Below are 16782 nucleotides of genomic sequence, written 5' to 3' on the forward strand. Positions count from 1 at the left end.
GTATAATGCATTATATCATGTATAATCTTTGCTACGGTACTTGACAGAAAACTTGTCTTTAGACCCCAAGGGGCCATTTGCACCAGCTGGACCTAAAAGAGTTATTTGAAAAATATTTGAATATCTGAAACTATGACTAGACACAGCTACACTCAGCATAGTTGATGTGTGTCCCCGCGTATGAGTTTACTCACATTGATAGTTAAAAGCGAAAGTGACATGTTTGTACAGAACACATACTCGAAATGTGACTTCTGTATTTACCCATCCCATTGAGTAGTGAACACACACACTGTAAGTCGTGAACACACATCCAGAGCAGTGGGCAGCTATCCCTTCAGTGTCCAGGGAGCAATTGGGGTTAAGGGCATCTTAGTCGCAACCTGCCGACCATGAGACTAGGACCGGGAACTCTCAGGTTACAAGCCTAACTCTACGCACAAAGCTACGACTGGCCCCCACTAGGCTACGACTCTCCCCCATTAGGCTACGACTGGCCCCATTAGGCTACGACTGGCCCCTACTAGGCTACAACTGGCCCCCACTAGGCTACGACTGGCCCCCACTAGGCTATGACTGCCCCCTCTATTAGGCTGGGATTGCCCCCTGGTTGAGACGCCATTTGCGCCATTCACGTTACTAGGGTTACAAACAGTCATAGCCTTAATGAGAGAAGTACAAGTTTTATCAAGCCTTTTCTCGGGGAAAACAATCCCCCACTAGGCTATGACTGTCCCCCACTAGGCTACGACTGGCCCCCAAAGGCTACGACAGGCCCCCACTAGGCTACGACTGGCGCCCACTTTACTACAACTGGCCCCCACTAGGCTACGACTGGCCCACACTAAGCTATGCCTGGCATCCACTTTACTACGACTGGCCCCCACTAGGCTAAGACTGGCCCCCACTAGGCTAAGACTGGCCCCCACTAGGCTACGACTGGCCCCCACTAGACTATGACTGGCCCCCCCTAGGCAACGACTGGCCCCCACTAGGCCAAGACTGGCCCCCACTAGGCTATGACTGCCCCCTCCATTAGGCTACAACTGCCCCCTGGTTGAGACGCCATTTGCGCCATTCACGTTACTAGGGTTACAAACTTACACTTAATGCCCCAGCAAATAGATCACAAATAAGAGTTATCCCTCTTCTCACACCTTTGTCTTTCATACCTTCTTAGGGTACATTTTCTTGGTTTTCTGGCATCCATATATTCCTACATTAGGTTTATCCAAGAAATGTGACTGTTATAAATTGGGAATATAGAGAAAGTGTCTTGAGTTTTGCTGTGAAAAATAAACTACAGCAAATCTAAGTTAAGGGCGGTTTGGTTTTGGCAGTGCTAAAGATGGCATGTCAGTGTTTGTTAAGATAGTCAGTAAGTCTTACGTTGATCGCCTTATAGCTTTCACAGCCTTCTCCCACTTTTGAAATTGCGTCCGAATTGCTCTCAGCATCCAAGACCGGGACAATTTGGTTGGCAACACCTGCTGTGGTGCAAAGTATTATTTTTCACTGGGAATGATCTTCTCCAGACTGACACTATAGGGAATTGCCTGATATAGTGTTTCTGTAACACAACAAGCTTTTTGGAAGTGTTTGGACTGTAAATACAGGGTATACTGCGCAAAACAACTACTTTATACCAGATGTCTGCATTGAAAGTCATGCTGGGCTATTAGGCCATCTGTTTACATGGCTGTACGTGCAATTGTGTTTATGCACATAATACGGCATACTTAAGTAATATTTATAAGAACAACAGATCTGGCATGGGGCTATGAACATCGCTGTATTTAATGAGCCCAGTCAAAGCACAGAAAGAATAAATTCCAAATCCCGTGTAAATGAGGCGAGCTAAATCTGAGGTTTAGGGTTGTTTTGAGGAAAAATACAAATGGATTTGACTCTTTACTCATGTATGAACAATACACAAGTAAAGAAACTTGTTTGCTGTCTTTAAAAATATGTAAATCAGAATTTTATTTTTTATCGTTCAATTCAAATTGCTGACTTCAGACTGACTGGTATGTTTTCGGATGGCAGGGTTTTCAAGATACATCAAATTGATCCACTTTTTTATGTCCATTGAGATAATTTGGGCTTTCAATGGATATCATTTGAAGTCTTTGTGTTTGGGATTTGTCCAAGTTTCCCAGAAGGCTGCCTTGCAGTGTTTTCCCTGTGTATTGCACCATCCATTATTTCTTTAAACAAGAGTCGTAGTCCATGCAGATGAGGAATGAAGGTCCACAGCATGATGCTATCAGCAGCTAACTTCAATGACAGAAGAGAGTTTTTGAAGCTGGATATGTATAGAGAGGGGGGATTCCTAATATATAGTACATTGTTGTGCCACTATTACATTGTTGTAGATAAAATAGTAAACTTAATATTTATAAAGATGGCAATCTCAGATTTCTTAAGTATACTGTCAGAAATAATATGGTCAAAAAATGGTCCCTATTTGCCACTTGGGTGGTACTCTTTCAAAAAGTCAACCTTTGCACCTAAATATGACATATCAGAGGTGCATACTGGTACCAAATGTTAGCCTGACGTTGTCATACTCAATTCTAGTCAGAATTTGAGTCTGATACCCCTCCATTGAGCTAAAATTATGAGGCGTGTCTCAACCGAAAAATGCCTCTGCACTCAATTGGATAGACATACGACCAATCAGAGCAACGGAGTGTGTGATGTTGAAATGGCGTCTTTAGCAGCCTGACCGAACTACTAGTAATTTCGCTACAATGATACTAACATCATTGTAATTATACTAAGTCTGAGTTAGCGAAGGTACATCAACACCTACTATGTTCACAACATTTCATTTATATCACAACATTAAGTATTTACTAAGTCATACAGTAAGACTATCTCTTACCATTTGTACGTTAGGTGAACTTCATCCACGACGATAGCTACCCATTACGTTGGCTTGAAAAATATCGGAGCCTAGCATGTCCCTCCACTTATTCAGCAGTCACGATTCCAGGCTTCCGAAAAGAAGCTGGCAACGACCGCTAATTATATCCATCTCGTCGTGCACGCCGAGTTGCATCGCCATGATACCCATTTCAGTTGCTTCTTTAACTTTGTCCTCCATAGGAAGGACGGCGAAAACATAAACAAATGCCTTGATCGCGTTTCTCTGTTCCTCTTTTTAAATCAATGCTCTGTCGATATCGTTTAGAACAGACTCAATGTCAGAATCCACACATCTGAATTCACCAGCGGCAGCCATTTCATTGTAAACAGATTGAACACACGCGCTCCTTTGGTGACGTGGTTGATACGTTACTGTTGATCATCTGTCCATCATCGTATAAAGCCCGCCCTCACAATTTGATTTGTCGGCCGGTTTTGGTATTCGCATAGTAGCTCCTCAACGGTAAATCCCCAGACCGATCTTCCCCGTTTTTCAAATTGTGGTGGGCGGGGCTAAGGTCGGCTGGCACCCAGGCTAACCAAATGTACTCACATCTGTGTAAAACTGTACATATTAGGACCTTTTTAAAGGGGGCTGCCACAGTTACAACTTGGGACCATTTTTTGGCCATTTTATTCTGACAATGTAGAAATGTTCCTCAGGTGTTTTGCAATAAAACTTTTAAATAAATATTCTAGGTTTATAATCATTCTTTGCCTTTGTCTCATTGTAATGGTGCAAACATGACTGTGAATATTGTTTTAATTGGTTATAAATGTGTGGGTTTTCTGTCTCCAATATCACTTTCCATCCAGCTAGTCTTTTGTAATTCTCCTTTAAGCGCATTTACATGTGGTCATTTAGCAGACAGTTTCATCCGAAGTGACTTACAAAAGAGGATCTTCACAAGCAATTTATCATACAATAGCCAACGATGCTCATAATAACGCCTCTCTAAGTTTTCAGAGCAAGCTATGAAAAAGAGTACACAGTAAGCATAACACACAGTATTGGCATTATGATTAAATGTAATTTGTGATAAGTGATTTTCGATATGTCTATCATGTCTATATGGAAAATTTGGTTTAAAAGTTGACACTTCACACTGCAGTTTTTTTCTTTTTCTATTTATTTATTATTTTTTGTTGTTGTTGTTAATTTCTGTTTTGTGTTTTTTAATAGCCCTACTTAAAGGGCACACATGGTCTCATTCACGACTTTACATTTCCTTTGGTGTGTAAGTGTGTATTAGTACATGTTAATGATATGCAAAAGGTACAAACCGCAAAGTAAACAATGGCGCGAGTTATCGTCTCCAACGTAAATCTCGTTTCTAGAGGTCATAAAAGCATGGATAAGCTTTTCTGCATCTGATGCAGACAGCATATGGTGTATTTTTTAGATATTTCTAAGATGGAAGAATGCTGTGCGGCAGACGTTGGAGATATGACTATTGAAAGATAGATTGCTGTCGAACATTACGCCTAAATTCTTAACCGTGGAAAATGGCACCACCGTGCAGCCATCTATGGGCAACTTGTAATCTGACATATTATGTTTGGAGCGATTTGGTTCAATAATAAGTATCTCTGTCTTATTGGAGTTTAGCATAAGAAAGTTGTCTCCCATCCAGTCCCTAATATCACTAATGCAGTCTGTTAGCTTAGCAAACTGGTGGGTTTCGCTAGGATGTGACGAGATGTAAAGCTGAGTATCATCCGCACAGCAGTGAAAACTTATGTTATGTTTCCTGATAATGTCTCCTAGAGGTAACATATATAACGAGAATAGGATAGGGCCTAAAACCTATCCCTGTGGTACGCCGTATTTAACGGGGGAGTGATATGACTCTTCCTCATTTACATAAACAAAGTGATCTCGATTGGTTAGATCTAAACCAGGCTAACGCCTGACCACTGATGCCAACATAGTTTTCTAGTCTTTCACCATGATCGGATGTTAAAAGGAGGTAATTTGTAACTCTAAGCAGCGCTGTCTCTGTGCTATGGTGGGGCCTGAATCCTGATTGGAACTTTTCATATGTATTATTATTCGCTATGAATGTGCGTAGTTGGGTCATTCTTCTAAAATAACATGTGTAAGGTCAGACACTGATGTTGAACAAGAAGGCCTCGCTCGTAGTCTCTGCTTTAATTCATTCCAAAGATGTTTTATTGGGTTGAGGTCAGGACTCTGTACAGGCCAGTCAAGTTCCTCCACACCAAACTCGCTCATCCATGTCTTCGTGGACCTTGCTGGGTGCACTGGTGCATAGTCATGTTGAAAGAGGAAGGGACCATCCCCAAACTGTTCCCACAAAATTGGGAGCATGAAATTGTCCAAATGTCTTGGTATGATTAAGCATTAAGAGTTTCTTTCACCGGAAGTGATTTAAACACCTGGGTTCAACGATTTTGGAGGGGTGTCCCAAAACTTTTGGCAATATAGTGTATATTATACATATATATGTATGTAGATGCCAGAATGGTATTTCAAGAGTCTACAGGCATTTAAAACTCAGAAGTAAAGCATATTTCTCATTTTTACCTAAAGCCTTCAAAGTGTTTTCTGGGAACTACAGTACTGGCGTACATGGAAAAGTGCTTTATTCTGTATAACTTATAAGGATTTCATCATACAATTGCTTTGAATGCTGGGATGGCTTAGACGTTTCTATTGTTTTCCCCGAGCAAAGGCTTGCGAAAACTTGTACTTGTCTCATTAACAGCAAAATTCAGGTCTGCTTTGTGTATTTACTGTCTAGACTTACCAGATGTTAGTGGACTAAAGAGTTTGATCAGCATATCTCTAAGGATGCTATCGGATTTTCCTGCCAACTGCACATGTTCACACCTTGTAGTGTTGGTGAATCCTGTCGACTACTGTGTAATAGTCCTATCTAACCAGTTTACAGTAGTTGCAGAAAAGCCTTACATTTAAAAGGGCGGTGGGCCAGAAATAAAAATTTTCATCACTTACTTTTTATTCTCCGTTAACACAAAAGAAGATGTTCAGTGGAAGGTTAGTAACTGACGAGCACTGTAGTTATCGTGACAAAGTTCTGAAAGAATCAATGAACTCTTCCCTCATAATGATCAGTATTTCTTCAAAGGTCTTTGAGGTTTATATAGGTATGAAATCTCTGCAGGAGCATGAATAGATTGTACGTTTATATGAATCTACTTTATTTGCTCTAGGCATGAATTCTCTCCCTGTCTTCCTGTCTCTGATTTTCCTCAAGGAGTTTGACTGACCTAGTTAGCGCTTGTGCACCTTTAAAACATTATAAAGGATATTTACAGTGCCGTAAATAGATTCGGCGTGATATGATTAAATAATGAGGAGATGAATTATTAGGATATAAAGGAGGAAGTCTGATGCATCATTTAATGGCATTTCACATTGAGATGAAGAGCAACAGGATGTGAGAAATTGTGTTGTTTTACACATTGATTTATCAATCAGATTTTATAATGGGTAAATCAATAGTGATTCGAATAATTTGATGAGAGGGTTTCATTTTGGCATAAAAATACAATTTAATTTTTTAATTTTAATTCCCACTATTTTACATTTTTTCCATATTCATGATTAATTTAAAATATCAATTTATTTTCTTAATTTTTCATTGACAATAAAATATGCTGTATTTTATCTAGCAAACAAAATAAATGATTGATGCAAATGGCATATTTTTTGTATATAAAACTAAAATGTCTGACATCAAAGTACAAAAAACTTGAATGCATTTAGTCTTTCGTGGTTCCACATTGCACAGGACAGATGCGTTTATTTGTGCCGCTATTCCAGGTCACACTGCATCTGATACATTAGTACACAGTGATGCCATTCATCCGATTTTGTATTTTTTTATTTGAGGAGCTCAGGTGCAAAAGATGCTTTGTTGGCAGAATCCATTAAAAAATGCTTACTTACAAGACAACATTTCAGACGCACTTTTTGCATCTGAGCTCTTTTATATTACAACCATATGCCACAGCATAATTCGAATGTTATTTCTTTTTTTACAGGTGATCCTAATGCTGACCAAACTTTATGACTTCAACCTCGGCAGTGTGACTGAGAGCTCCTTATGGAGGTAAGGATGCCAATTTAAACTTTATTTTTGCAGCATGTTACAAAAGAAACATAAGACACAAAAGTTTAACCAGTTTAAACACTTAAAGATTAACTACAAGGATCAAATTAACTTAAAATAATCATCTTCCACCATCAACCAATCACATGGCAGTTGCTTCAATGCATTCAGGGGTGTGGTCCTGGTCAAGAAAATCCCCTGAACTCCAAACTGAATGTCAGAATGGGAAAGAAATGTGATTTAAGCAATTTTGAGCATGGCATGGTTGTTGGTCCCAGACGAGTCTCAGTTACTGGGATTTTCACGCACAACCATTTCTAGGGTTTACAAAGAATGGTGTGAAAAGGGAAAAACATCCAGTATGCAGCAGTCCTGTGGGCGAAAATGCCTTGTTGATGCTAGAGATCAAAGGAGAATAGGCAGACCGATTCAAGCTGTTAGAAGAGCAACTTTGACTGAAATAACCACTCGTTACAACCGAGGTATGCAGCAAAGCATTTCTGAAGCCACAACACGCACAACCTTGAGGCGGATGGGCTACAGCAGAAGACCCCACCGGGTACCACTCATCGCCACTACAAATAGAAGCTACAATTTGCACGAGATCACCAAAATTGGACAGTTGAAGACTGGAAAAATGTTGCCTGGTCTGATGAGTCTCGATTTCTGTTGAGACATTCAGATGGTAGAGTCAGAATTTGGCATAAACAGAATGAGAACATGGATCCATCATGCCTTGTTACCTCTGTGCAGGCTGGTGGTGGTGGTGTAATATACCGTATGTTTAAAATAAAAAGTTTAGTGGTTTGCTCTGGGGTTAGGGATGGATGATGGCATAAGTAATGTTTTGAACATTTCCACACTATATTCATGCATAAATTGTAAAATCTCAGTTTTTTAATTAGTTAAAAACCCACTCCACCTACGTCTACAGCTCACTCCAGGAGTGAAGTTGCCTACAGTAGGTTCTAGGAACATCACTCTTTCTACTTGACATTAATGTATAGAGTTTACAAGTAAGTTATAGATTCATAAACTTTTAATTTGTAAAGACAAAAATGCGAATATATCACAGTTTTAGAGCTATAATGAAGTGCAATACGGATGATGGAGAAAAAAGTGTATAAGGACTCCCTGATGTCATATTACATGCAAGTCACTGTTTGAGCATTGTAAAAGCAAGGTAATAAAAGTCTTCACTTTAGAGAAGTACACAATGTACAAATGTTACACAAGTCCCTGCGGTAGCCAAATAAACTGATAAATACAGTGTCGTCATATTGAAGTAAGACCTTTATAAAAGAAAAAGGGTCCCGTATTTGCTCTACAGCTACATTTGTGTGTGCAGTGTGATGGTAAAAACCTGTCCTGTGACTTTTAAAATGACAAAGAATTAATGGTCTGATGAAGCTACATTAGCTGATTAATGGTGTGTCTGCCATTGATTGTCTTTGTACTCGCTACAGATATTCAGACCACAGCTCATTGCACTGAGTGAATGCAATGTATGTGTGGTAAACGTGCTTTAGTAGTTAGTATTTTTACTAATTGAAATAACGAAGCGATGGTTCACTCAAAAATGTCTATTCGGTTATTTAACTTAGCATCTTTATTGCATGCAAGCTTGTGAAAAAATAGGTAATTGAAATGTGGCTCCCCTTGTGATGTCAGAAGGGGATAATACTGCCTCTTAATCTGCACTATCCAACAACAACACTGAAATTTAATGCAGAGGTCAGCTCATTTGCATTTTAAAGGACACAAAAACAGCACATTTTGTCTCACACCTACAAAGTGGCAATTTTAACATGTTATAATACATTATCTATTATGGTATTTTGAGCTAAAACTTCACATTGGTACTCTGGGGACACCAAAGATTTAATTGACATCTTAAAAAAGTCTTGTGAAAATGTCCCCTTTAAGGCATTATTCACTGATATTGTTTTTTAAAGAAATTAAAAAATGCTGCGCCAGGTTGCAAAAATCGCAAATAAGATTCAAAATGTTCGAAACGGGAGCTAAATTTCGTTTTTTTTTTTGCTAACATAAAGCTATTGAATGAAGGTTTACAACCTATATTATGAACTATAAAAAAGATTTGTTGGTTCAACTTATAAAAGGAAAGTGACCTGGTTGCCTTAATTAATTCAAATTAAAAAAATTAGTTATCTCAAAAATGTTGTGAAGTTGATTAAAAAAAGTTACATTTTAATGCAAACAGGGTATAAGTTGAACCAACCTTTTTTTTACAGTGTACTGTAAAAAATTATATCATATCAACATATATTTTTATGTTACTTTAACTTACCAAATTAAGTTAAACAACCTTAACTTGTTTTTTATTAAGTCAAAACTTAAACTAGTAGGTTGAATTAAACACAATTTACCAGATTTCAGGCTGCAGTGCCACTTTTGTTGAATACCAGACAAAATATTGCATTTCCTGAGAATTGTGAGTTTTGGTTGAAGTAAATGTAATTTAAATGGTGTCCAGATTTTCATGCTTTTCTGAACATTTACTTCGATTTCCACCAAATCAAAGTCATTGTAAAACTGGCTTAAGATCAGTGGATCTGGCAACGTCTGCATGCAGCAGATTGGAGTCGTGTTGCTCACCAGACTGTGTGACCCTTTCCTTTGGAAAAGAGCAGTCACAATCGGAAATACAGTGGCCAACCGGTCTGTACTTCAGGAGAACAGGAACAGTTACAGCTGAGCTCATAATACACATCACATGCACACGTGCACAATCTTTCATGAAGAAGTCTGTTATGTTAAGCAGTCTAGCATCCTGCTCTCACACAATGCATGCGGTTGACCCAGCGTCTCAGTAATGAAGTTAGTGACCCCGCATAATATATTCTGGTAACAAAAGGGTGATTAATCAAATAGCAGTATGAAGTATAGTTACCTATCCAATCATTTCAGATGAACAGGAGATGGTAATTGGATTTCTGTTATGTCTGTCCTTGTGTGCGTGTGTGTGTGTCTGCAAATGCTCCCCAGTTAATAATCTAACAGTTCGCCTGTATTTCATAAATAAAAAAATGGGTAATTTTTCCACTTGAGGACTGAAGTACACCTGTGTCAAAAGCTACCTTTACATTATAACTGAAATATAGATTTATTGATTAATTCACACATTTATAAAGCGAGTAATAACTTGGGATAGTTGCTTAACACTTTTTACCCTTACTCTTAAAATGGCTGGCTGGGTTATTTTTGAATCAGTACGAATCACGGATCGGCTTGCATGCAATTCGCGGATTAATACGCAAATTTAAGTAGGGAAAGTTTATAATTTGCACGTGTTTCAAAGGCTTGCAAATGCTAACATTCAAGTGATTTTAAACAATTTAACCGCAAAAAGGCGCTAAAGTGAGCATCTTTCTGTACACAGACGCACTTGCTGCTGAATGTGATTGATTGCTCATACTGTAGTCCATTAACATACATTTGGCGAATAGAGCAATGAAAAACAACGTAATGTTTTTATGTGGAGCAACTGTTTGCTGTGTTGTTTGGAATTCGCCGTCCGTCTGTGTGTGCATGTTTAAGTGCCCTCAGTAGTGCATACATGGAGAGACGAGTTTTAAAAAGCAAACGGACATAAAATCTTTCTGTTCTTGACAGGGCACATACAAAGTAAATGATCTCCAAAATATTTTTTCTAATAAAAACATTTGATTATATCTTAAGTGTATGTAATGATTAAAGTTAGAAACCAGTCTGTGCTTATTTGTTCTTAAAGAGACAGTAACCTCAATTAACCTACTTAAGTCTGTGTCATTAATGTTAATTAATCAACACAAGACAAAGAGAAAATCACTTCTGTAGCTCTAAAAAAATAATAATTATATTTAATTTATACAATAAAGACAGTGTTATTATTCATTTGATTTTATTTCTGGACCTAATGCTAATTTCAGACCTTATTAATGTGCAACTTTGTTCTTTTTTTATAAATATTTGTAATTTCTTTATTTTTCCCACCCCTTTTTTGCTGATCCGAAAAATCATCCGATCCATGCCTCAAAAACTGTAATGTGATCCGAACCGTGAGTTTTGTGATCCGTCACACCCTAGTAAAGTTTGTACACAGTCATAGCCATAAATGCAATGGTACTAATAATTGGCATAATTTCTTACGGTGTTTTGGTTTTTGGCCTTGGTTTCCTCTTTATCGTTTTTCGGTTTCAAGCCCATGGCCGGATTACCATATGGGCAAATGGGGCAGTTGCCCCGGGGCCTCCGGCCACCAGGGGGCCCCCGACGACATGTCATGTAACGTGCATTTTTTTTACTTTTTTTTTTTTTTTTGCACAACGACATCAAATACAAAACACATTTTGTACAAAAAACTTATTTTGATGTAATGTGCATTTATGCCACTAAAATAAATTAAAATGTGCAAGTCAACAATCCAATGTTTACACACTCACTGTATAAGCGTGACAAATTGACCAATTAAATAGTGTGAATATTTTCTACCAGAAGACATGCCCTTTACGATTGGTACAATGGTATGGGAGGGCGGGTTTAATGTCAATTCGTGACAAAATTAAGAAAAAAAACGTAGCTAGACCGTAAAACCAGAAAACATAATGGATCGACGCATTCCTACCGGAAACATTAAACGAAAGCAAAAAAAAGGAGAAAGAAGCGAGAGGAGCAGCACTTTTACAAAGTGTGCCTTCTATCGACAGCTTTTTTAAAAAGGAGGTTGCTAGTTGCTCGTTAGAGAAGGCACCTGTTACTAATGTTAGCAATGGGGCTGATTGTGAGACCACCCCGTTTGCGAGCCCGAGCCGCCCGAGAGTCTCTTGCCACCACCTGAAGCAAGCAGTGTTACATGTGACACGGTCCCAGAGGTTAGTGCCAACAGCTCAACATAACCTGTGGAAATATAAATGACCCGTCTTTGTGGGGTATAAAAGACGAGCGACTTCTGACAGTGTGTTTTTTGCACTAAGACCAGGGGCTTCGCTAGACCCCTTTTACTGGGACAGTTAACTAGTGCAATCCTTTGCAAAGATAATCGCGGCAAAAACGGGTCTATATGCAATGTAGTTACCCAATAAAGCGACGAACCAGTCGCATTGACGCGTGCACGCACATATCCATGTCCGCGCGCGTCTTTGCGTTCATCAGCGCACAACCGCATTCAAAAGGTGACGACACGCGAGTGAGTTAGCTTATGAAAACATGACGAGAGTAAAGTAATTTTTTAATTAATAATGATAATCATTTTGATTACTCGATCATTATTGGCTTCTGTAGATGTACATCAGAAATGTTTTGTGCAAAGCAGGGAAAGGGAAGAAGAAAGCAAGACAAACTACATCCTCACCCTGTCATGTCTCAAACATTAGAGGAAAAATCTCAGGGAAACCTCTTGTCAAATCTATAGAATTGCATTGTTGCTGAGAAAATCAACACATGTATGTGTTATACTGTTCTGTATTTTCAAATGAATTTAATATTTAGTTTACTAATATTTAACTCTAGGACACTAACTTACATAACAGGTAGCAGTAACTATGACTGAGATTATTTAGTATAGCAGTCATAAAATGATAAAATTGCTGTCATTGTATAATGTAGAAAATATTTCTCTGCTGTCATTATTTCCAAACATGCTCTGCCATTTATGCCTCCAAACATGTTAATAATGTCAGGTATGATGAAGATTACACTTGTATATCTTTCGCAGTAACTGTTGCACTGTAGAATAGTGGGTTAAGCAAAAGATATTGTATAGAAGTGTTGCACACTTCTTGCACACAGCAGGCTTTCAAAAAAGTCAGCATAAAATGGGGGGCCTGTGCCCCAGTAGAGCTTTATGTCTAGCAACGCCCCTGCCTAAGACTTTTTTGACTCGTTTTCGCAAATGGCAAGAATAAAAAACGAACTCCGAACAAGTACATTCTAAGGCATAGAATCATACTGTGTATTCCTTTTATATTGTATATTAAAATTAATTTAATACCTAATTACATAATTATTGTGCACTTTTACTTTTCTGGAGTAAAAGTACGAAAGTACTTTTTACTTAAGTAAAAGTAAAAAAAACTAGATGTTTAATGTACTTAGAGATTAAATATAAACCAAAAACTTGAAATTATGGAATGTAGTGGAGTAAAAATTAAGATAATATGCTTAGGAATGTATGTTTTCAAAGAAAAACACTGATAAAATACGAATACTTAAAGTATTTTTACTTTCTATATAAAAGTAAATTAAGTAGCCTAGTGTCCGCCTCTGGAGTTGATAGGAAGAGGGGTGGGAGGGGGCCATGATGTCTTTGTGCCCAGGGGCCCAGAATTTGTTAATCCGGCCCTGTTCAAGCCAAGAATTATAATTTCGGTGCATCCCCATTTTTGACCCATAATGGGTAAATATTAATGTTGGGGGTGGGAAATTTCCCTTATTTCCAAATCCCAATGTTGACGGGTATGTGGCACCCATTGACTTTCACTGTATTTTGTTTCTACTATGGAAGTCAATGGGTATTGTAAAAGGAATTGTTAATGGAACCACAGCTGTTATCCATACCTGGATCTGTATTGTGGACAGATATGTAGTCAGGACAGTGAGTACTAAACAGTAATCTACTACACAACCACCTGCACTGTGTATTATGGCCAATACAGTGACCTGTGTTCTGTATCCCAGCCAAAATTCAGGTCATAATTTTGTTTCCTGCAGTACCTGTGCAATTTGTGAAATTGTTGAAGAGTGCTTTGATGTGGTAAGCACTTTTTCTGTGATGTGCTGGTTATTAAATGTGTTTTTTAGACTATAAGATATGATTGATGTACACAATGTATGTGGCCTTGCTTGCATTAGTGTTCGGTGAAAACGCAAGCAAAAAAAAAACAAAAACGAAATAACAGGATTATTAAATGTTCTTTTTTTATTTTATAGAACAATTTACTTAAATGACACCTACAATTGATTTGTCAGTTTACTTAAAAATGTGCGCTATGTGCCTTTTTTCTAACTTGTTTGATTTTACATTGATTTCAATGACCATCCTTACTCAATCAATAATAAAGATATCAAGGTTATATTTTAACAGAATGGCTTTAAATTATATAGAATGATTTTAAGTAAAAATAAATCACAAAAAATTACTTCAGCTAGGTTTTCACAGACAGGGTGACATATTAACTGTTGTTCATGAATAGAAAATATAATGTATTATAGTGTATTATGAGTAACATCTACATATTTTTGCTAGTTTGAGTGTACATTAAAAAGGATCTTTGGGCAGTGATTGGATGATAATGAAATGACCCTGCAGTCAAATTATAAAGTTTATTACATTGAATATTACGAGAATCGAATCTATTGGTTAAGCACTGCAGATTGCCCTTGAGCAATAAACAGCACTCATCTAAACTTGAAATAGCTACCGCTGCCGTTTTTAAAGGTGCTCAATAATACACATCTTTATGTGAAGTCTATACAGAGCTGATCGATTGATGGATGATGTTGTCGTAGCATGGTCATATTTGTTGATGACCTCGAATATGATGAAGTTTAATGTTGGTGGATCATCTCCATTTGCCTTGTTTAAATAGGGTCATGTCATGAAAACAGGATTGTCCTTGCTCCTTGAAATATGAGAGATGGATGTATTATGAGGTCATACTTTAATGCTGACAGTTTAAATGTACTTACAATGACAATGAATGGAAGCTACGCAGAAATAATGAATATTTTTGGACCTTAACTAGAACGCAGCAGTAGCACCAGCAAGGTTATGAGATTTGAATGTCAGGGAATGGGATACTGATAAAATATAAAGCATGAGTGCACTGCAAGTTAACTTATATAAACATGTCTTAAAGGGGACTTATCGTGAAAATCTGACATTTTCCACGTTTAAGTGCAATAATTGGGTCCCCAGTGCTTTTATCAACCTAGAAAATGTGAAAAAGAACAACTTTGTTTTGGTAAACCAATCTCTACAAGCATGTGAAAAAAATAGGTAATTGAAATTTGGCTCCCCTTGTGATGTCAGAAGGGGATAATTCCTCCCCTTAATCTGCACTATCCAACCACCGGCACTGCCATATAGTGCAGAGATCAGCACATTTGCATTTTAAAGGACACACACAAATAGCAAATTTTTGCTCACACCTACAAAGTGGCAATTTTAACATGCTATAATAAGTTATGGGGTATTTTGAGCTAAAACTTCACGCAATCTGGGGACACCAAAGATTTATTTGACATCTTAAAATAGTCTTGTGAAATGTCCCTTTTAATGGTATAGTTCACCTAAAAATGAATGTCTTAATTTACTCAACTAATTTGTTCTAAACCTACATTAATTTCTTTTTTCTGATGAACACACAAAAGAAGATATTTTGATAAATGCTGATAAGCACACCGCTGGTGGAAACCATTGACTTCCATAGTAGGAAAAACAAATGCTATAGAATACTGTGATACATGATGATGAAGATATTCTGATAAAATATGGTAAGCAAGCACAGAGTTGACAGTTCCCATTGAATTCCATAGGATTTGTTTTTCCTACTATGGAAAACTATGGAAAATTGTATGCCTTCATACTTTAAATGTAAAACTGAAATGTGGTTATGGTTGAAATATGAAATGAGTAAAAATCATGACATTATGCTTTGGAATATATGTTTTGGAAAAAAAACGGATAAAATACGAATACTTGAAAAAGTAAAAATACCTCACAGATGTAACTTCAATCATTTTATTGGTATTTAACAAATGTGGCTGTCTTTTGCTGCAGTGCATGCTAGCTTTTTTGGCAAAAAAATCTATTTTTTTTAACGAGACAAAGTTTGAAACATTGCAAGTAATGAAAGTTAAAATTCAAAATGTAAAAATAAAGAAACTGAACCAAAAATTAGGGGGCGTTGTGGTGCATGTGACTGTCACATTCATATTTAGGTGCAAGTACTCAGAAGGGACCCAAGTTTGGATCTGATCTGTAGTAGTTTCACATTCATCTTCTGTGCACTTTGAAGACTTTGCTGAAAAATGAATTCTGCCAAAAAAACTAGTTTTTCTGAATGCTCTGGGGCTGGGATTAAGCGGGATTTGAAGCTAAAGTATTGATGAACACATAATACGTGGCGAGGGCTTTCGGTTAATATCATTATCTCATTTTTGACGGAGGTGGCATTAGCTGCTTTTGCATTTGATCTATACTCTAATAAGCTCAATGTGATATACATGTAATACTAAGTCAACCAGCAACTATTTAAGAAAAAATCTCCGAGATCAATAACATGAATGAACTATGGTGAAAGTATAATGAACACTGTTACAGTGTTGTATGGCGTAAGGCCAAAATGTTAAAGCGAAGGAAGGTCAAATATAAATCGTTAAAATACGAGCTTGTTATGAAAAGATAAAGTACCAATGTGTCTTTAAAGATTTAAGAAAAAAGGCACTGAAGTAGTCTCGTGTTATCTAACTGCAAGTCAAGTGAAGTTAAAAAAACTTTAACATCCAAACATTCCAACATCCATTTTTTTTTTCAGTTACGCTTTTGATTAAATGCTTTAAAGTGCGAGCAGATATTTTAACCCTTTGATGTGTCTTTGGCTCATTTGCATTTGAGCCTCGAGTCTTGTCCTACCTTTAAAAAAAAAAGATCTGAATCTACAGTTCTGTCATCCAAAAAAAGTAAGGTCTCAGTCGAACACAAGTTTCACATTAGCACACGGATGAGCATCTAAATATTTAATAAAAA

The 16782-nt window shown here is 37.4% G+C and overlaps 1 protein-coding gene across 4 annotated transcripts in view; it reads left to right on the forward strand.

The window, feature by feature from the left end:
• The window catches only part of sorcs1 (sortilin-related VPS10 domain containing receptor 1), a 212705-nt gene that overhangs the window by 98493 nt on the left and 97430 nt on the right, over nucleotides 1–16782 (forward strand). For all 4 annotated transcript variants that reach the window (XR_008644302.2, XR_008644301.2, XM_055204567.2 and 1 more), the window contains exon 2: nucleotides 6964–7031. Coding sequence is in view for 2 of the 4 variants with exons in the window: in XM_055204567.2 (XP_055060542.2) it covers nucleotides 6964–7031 (68 nt within the window). In the remaining 2 variants the exon portion in view is untranslated. The remainder of the gene's footprint in view (nucleotides 1–6963; nucleotides 7032–16782) is intronic.

The sequence above is a fragment of the Misgurnus anguillicaudatus genome, chromosome 3 (genome assembly GCF_027580225.2).
Source record: "Misgurnus anguillicaudatus chromosome 3, ASM2758022v2, whole genome shotgun sequence".
Taxonomy (NCBI): Eukaryota; Metazoa; Chordata; class Actinopteri; order Cypriniformes; family Cobitidae; genus Misgurnus; species Misgurnus anguillicaudatus.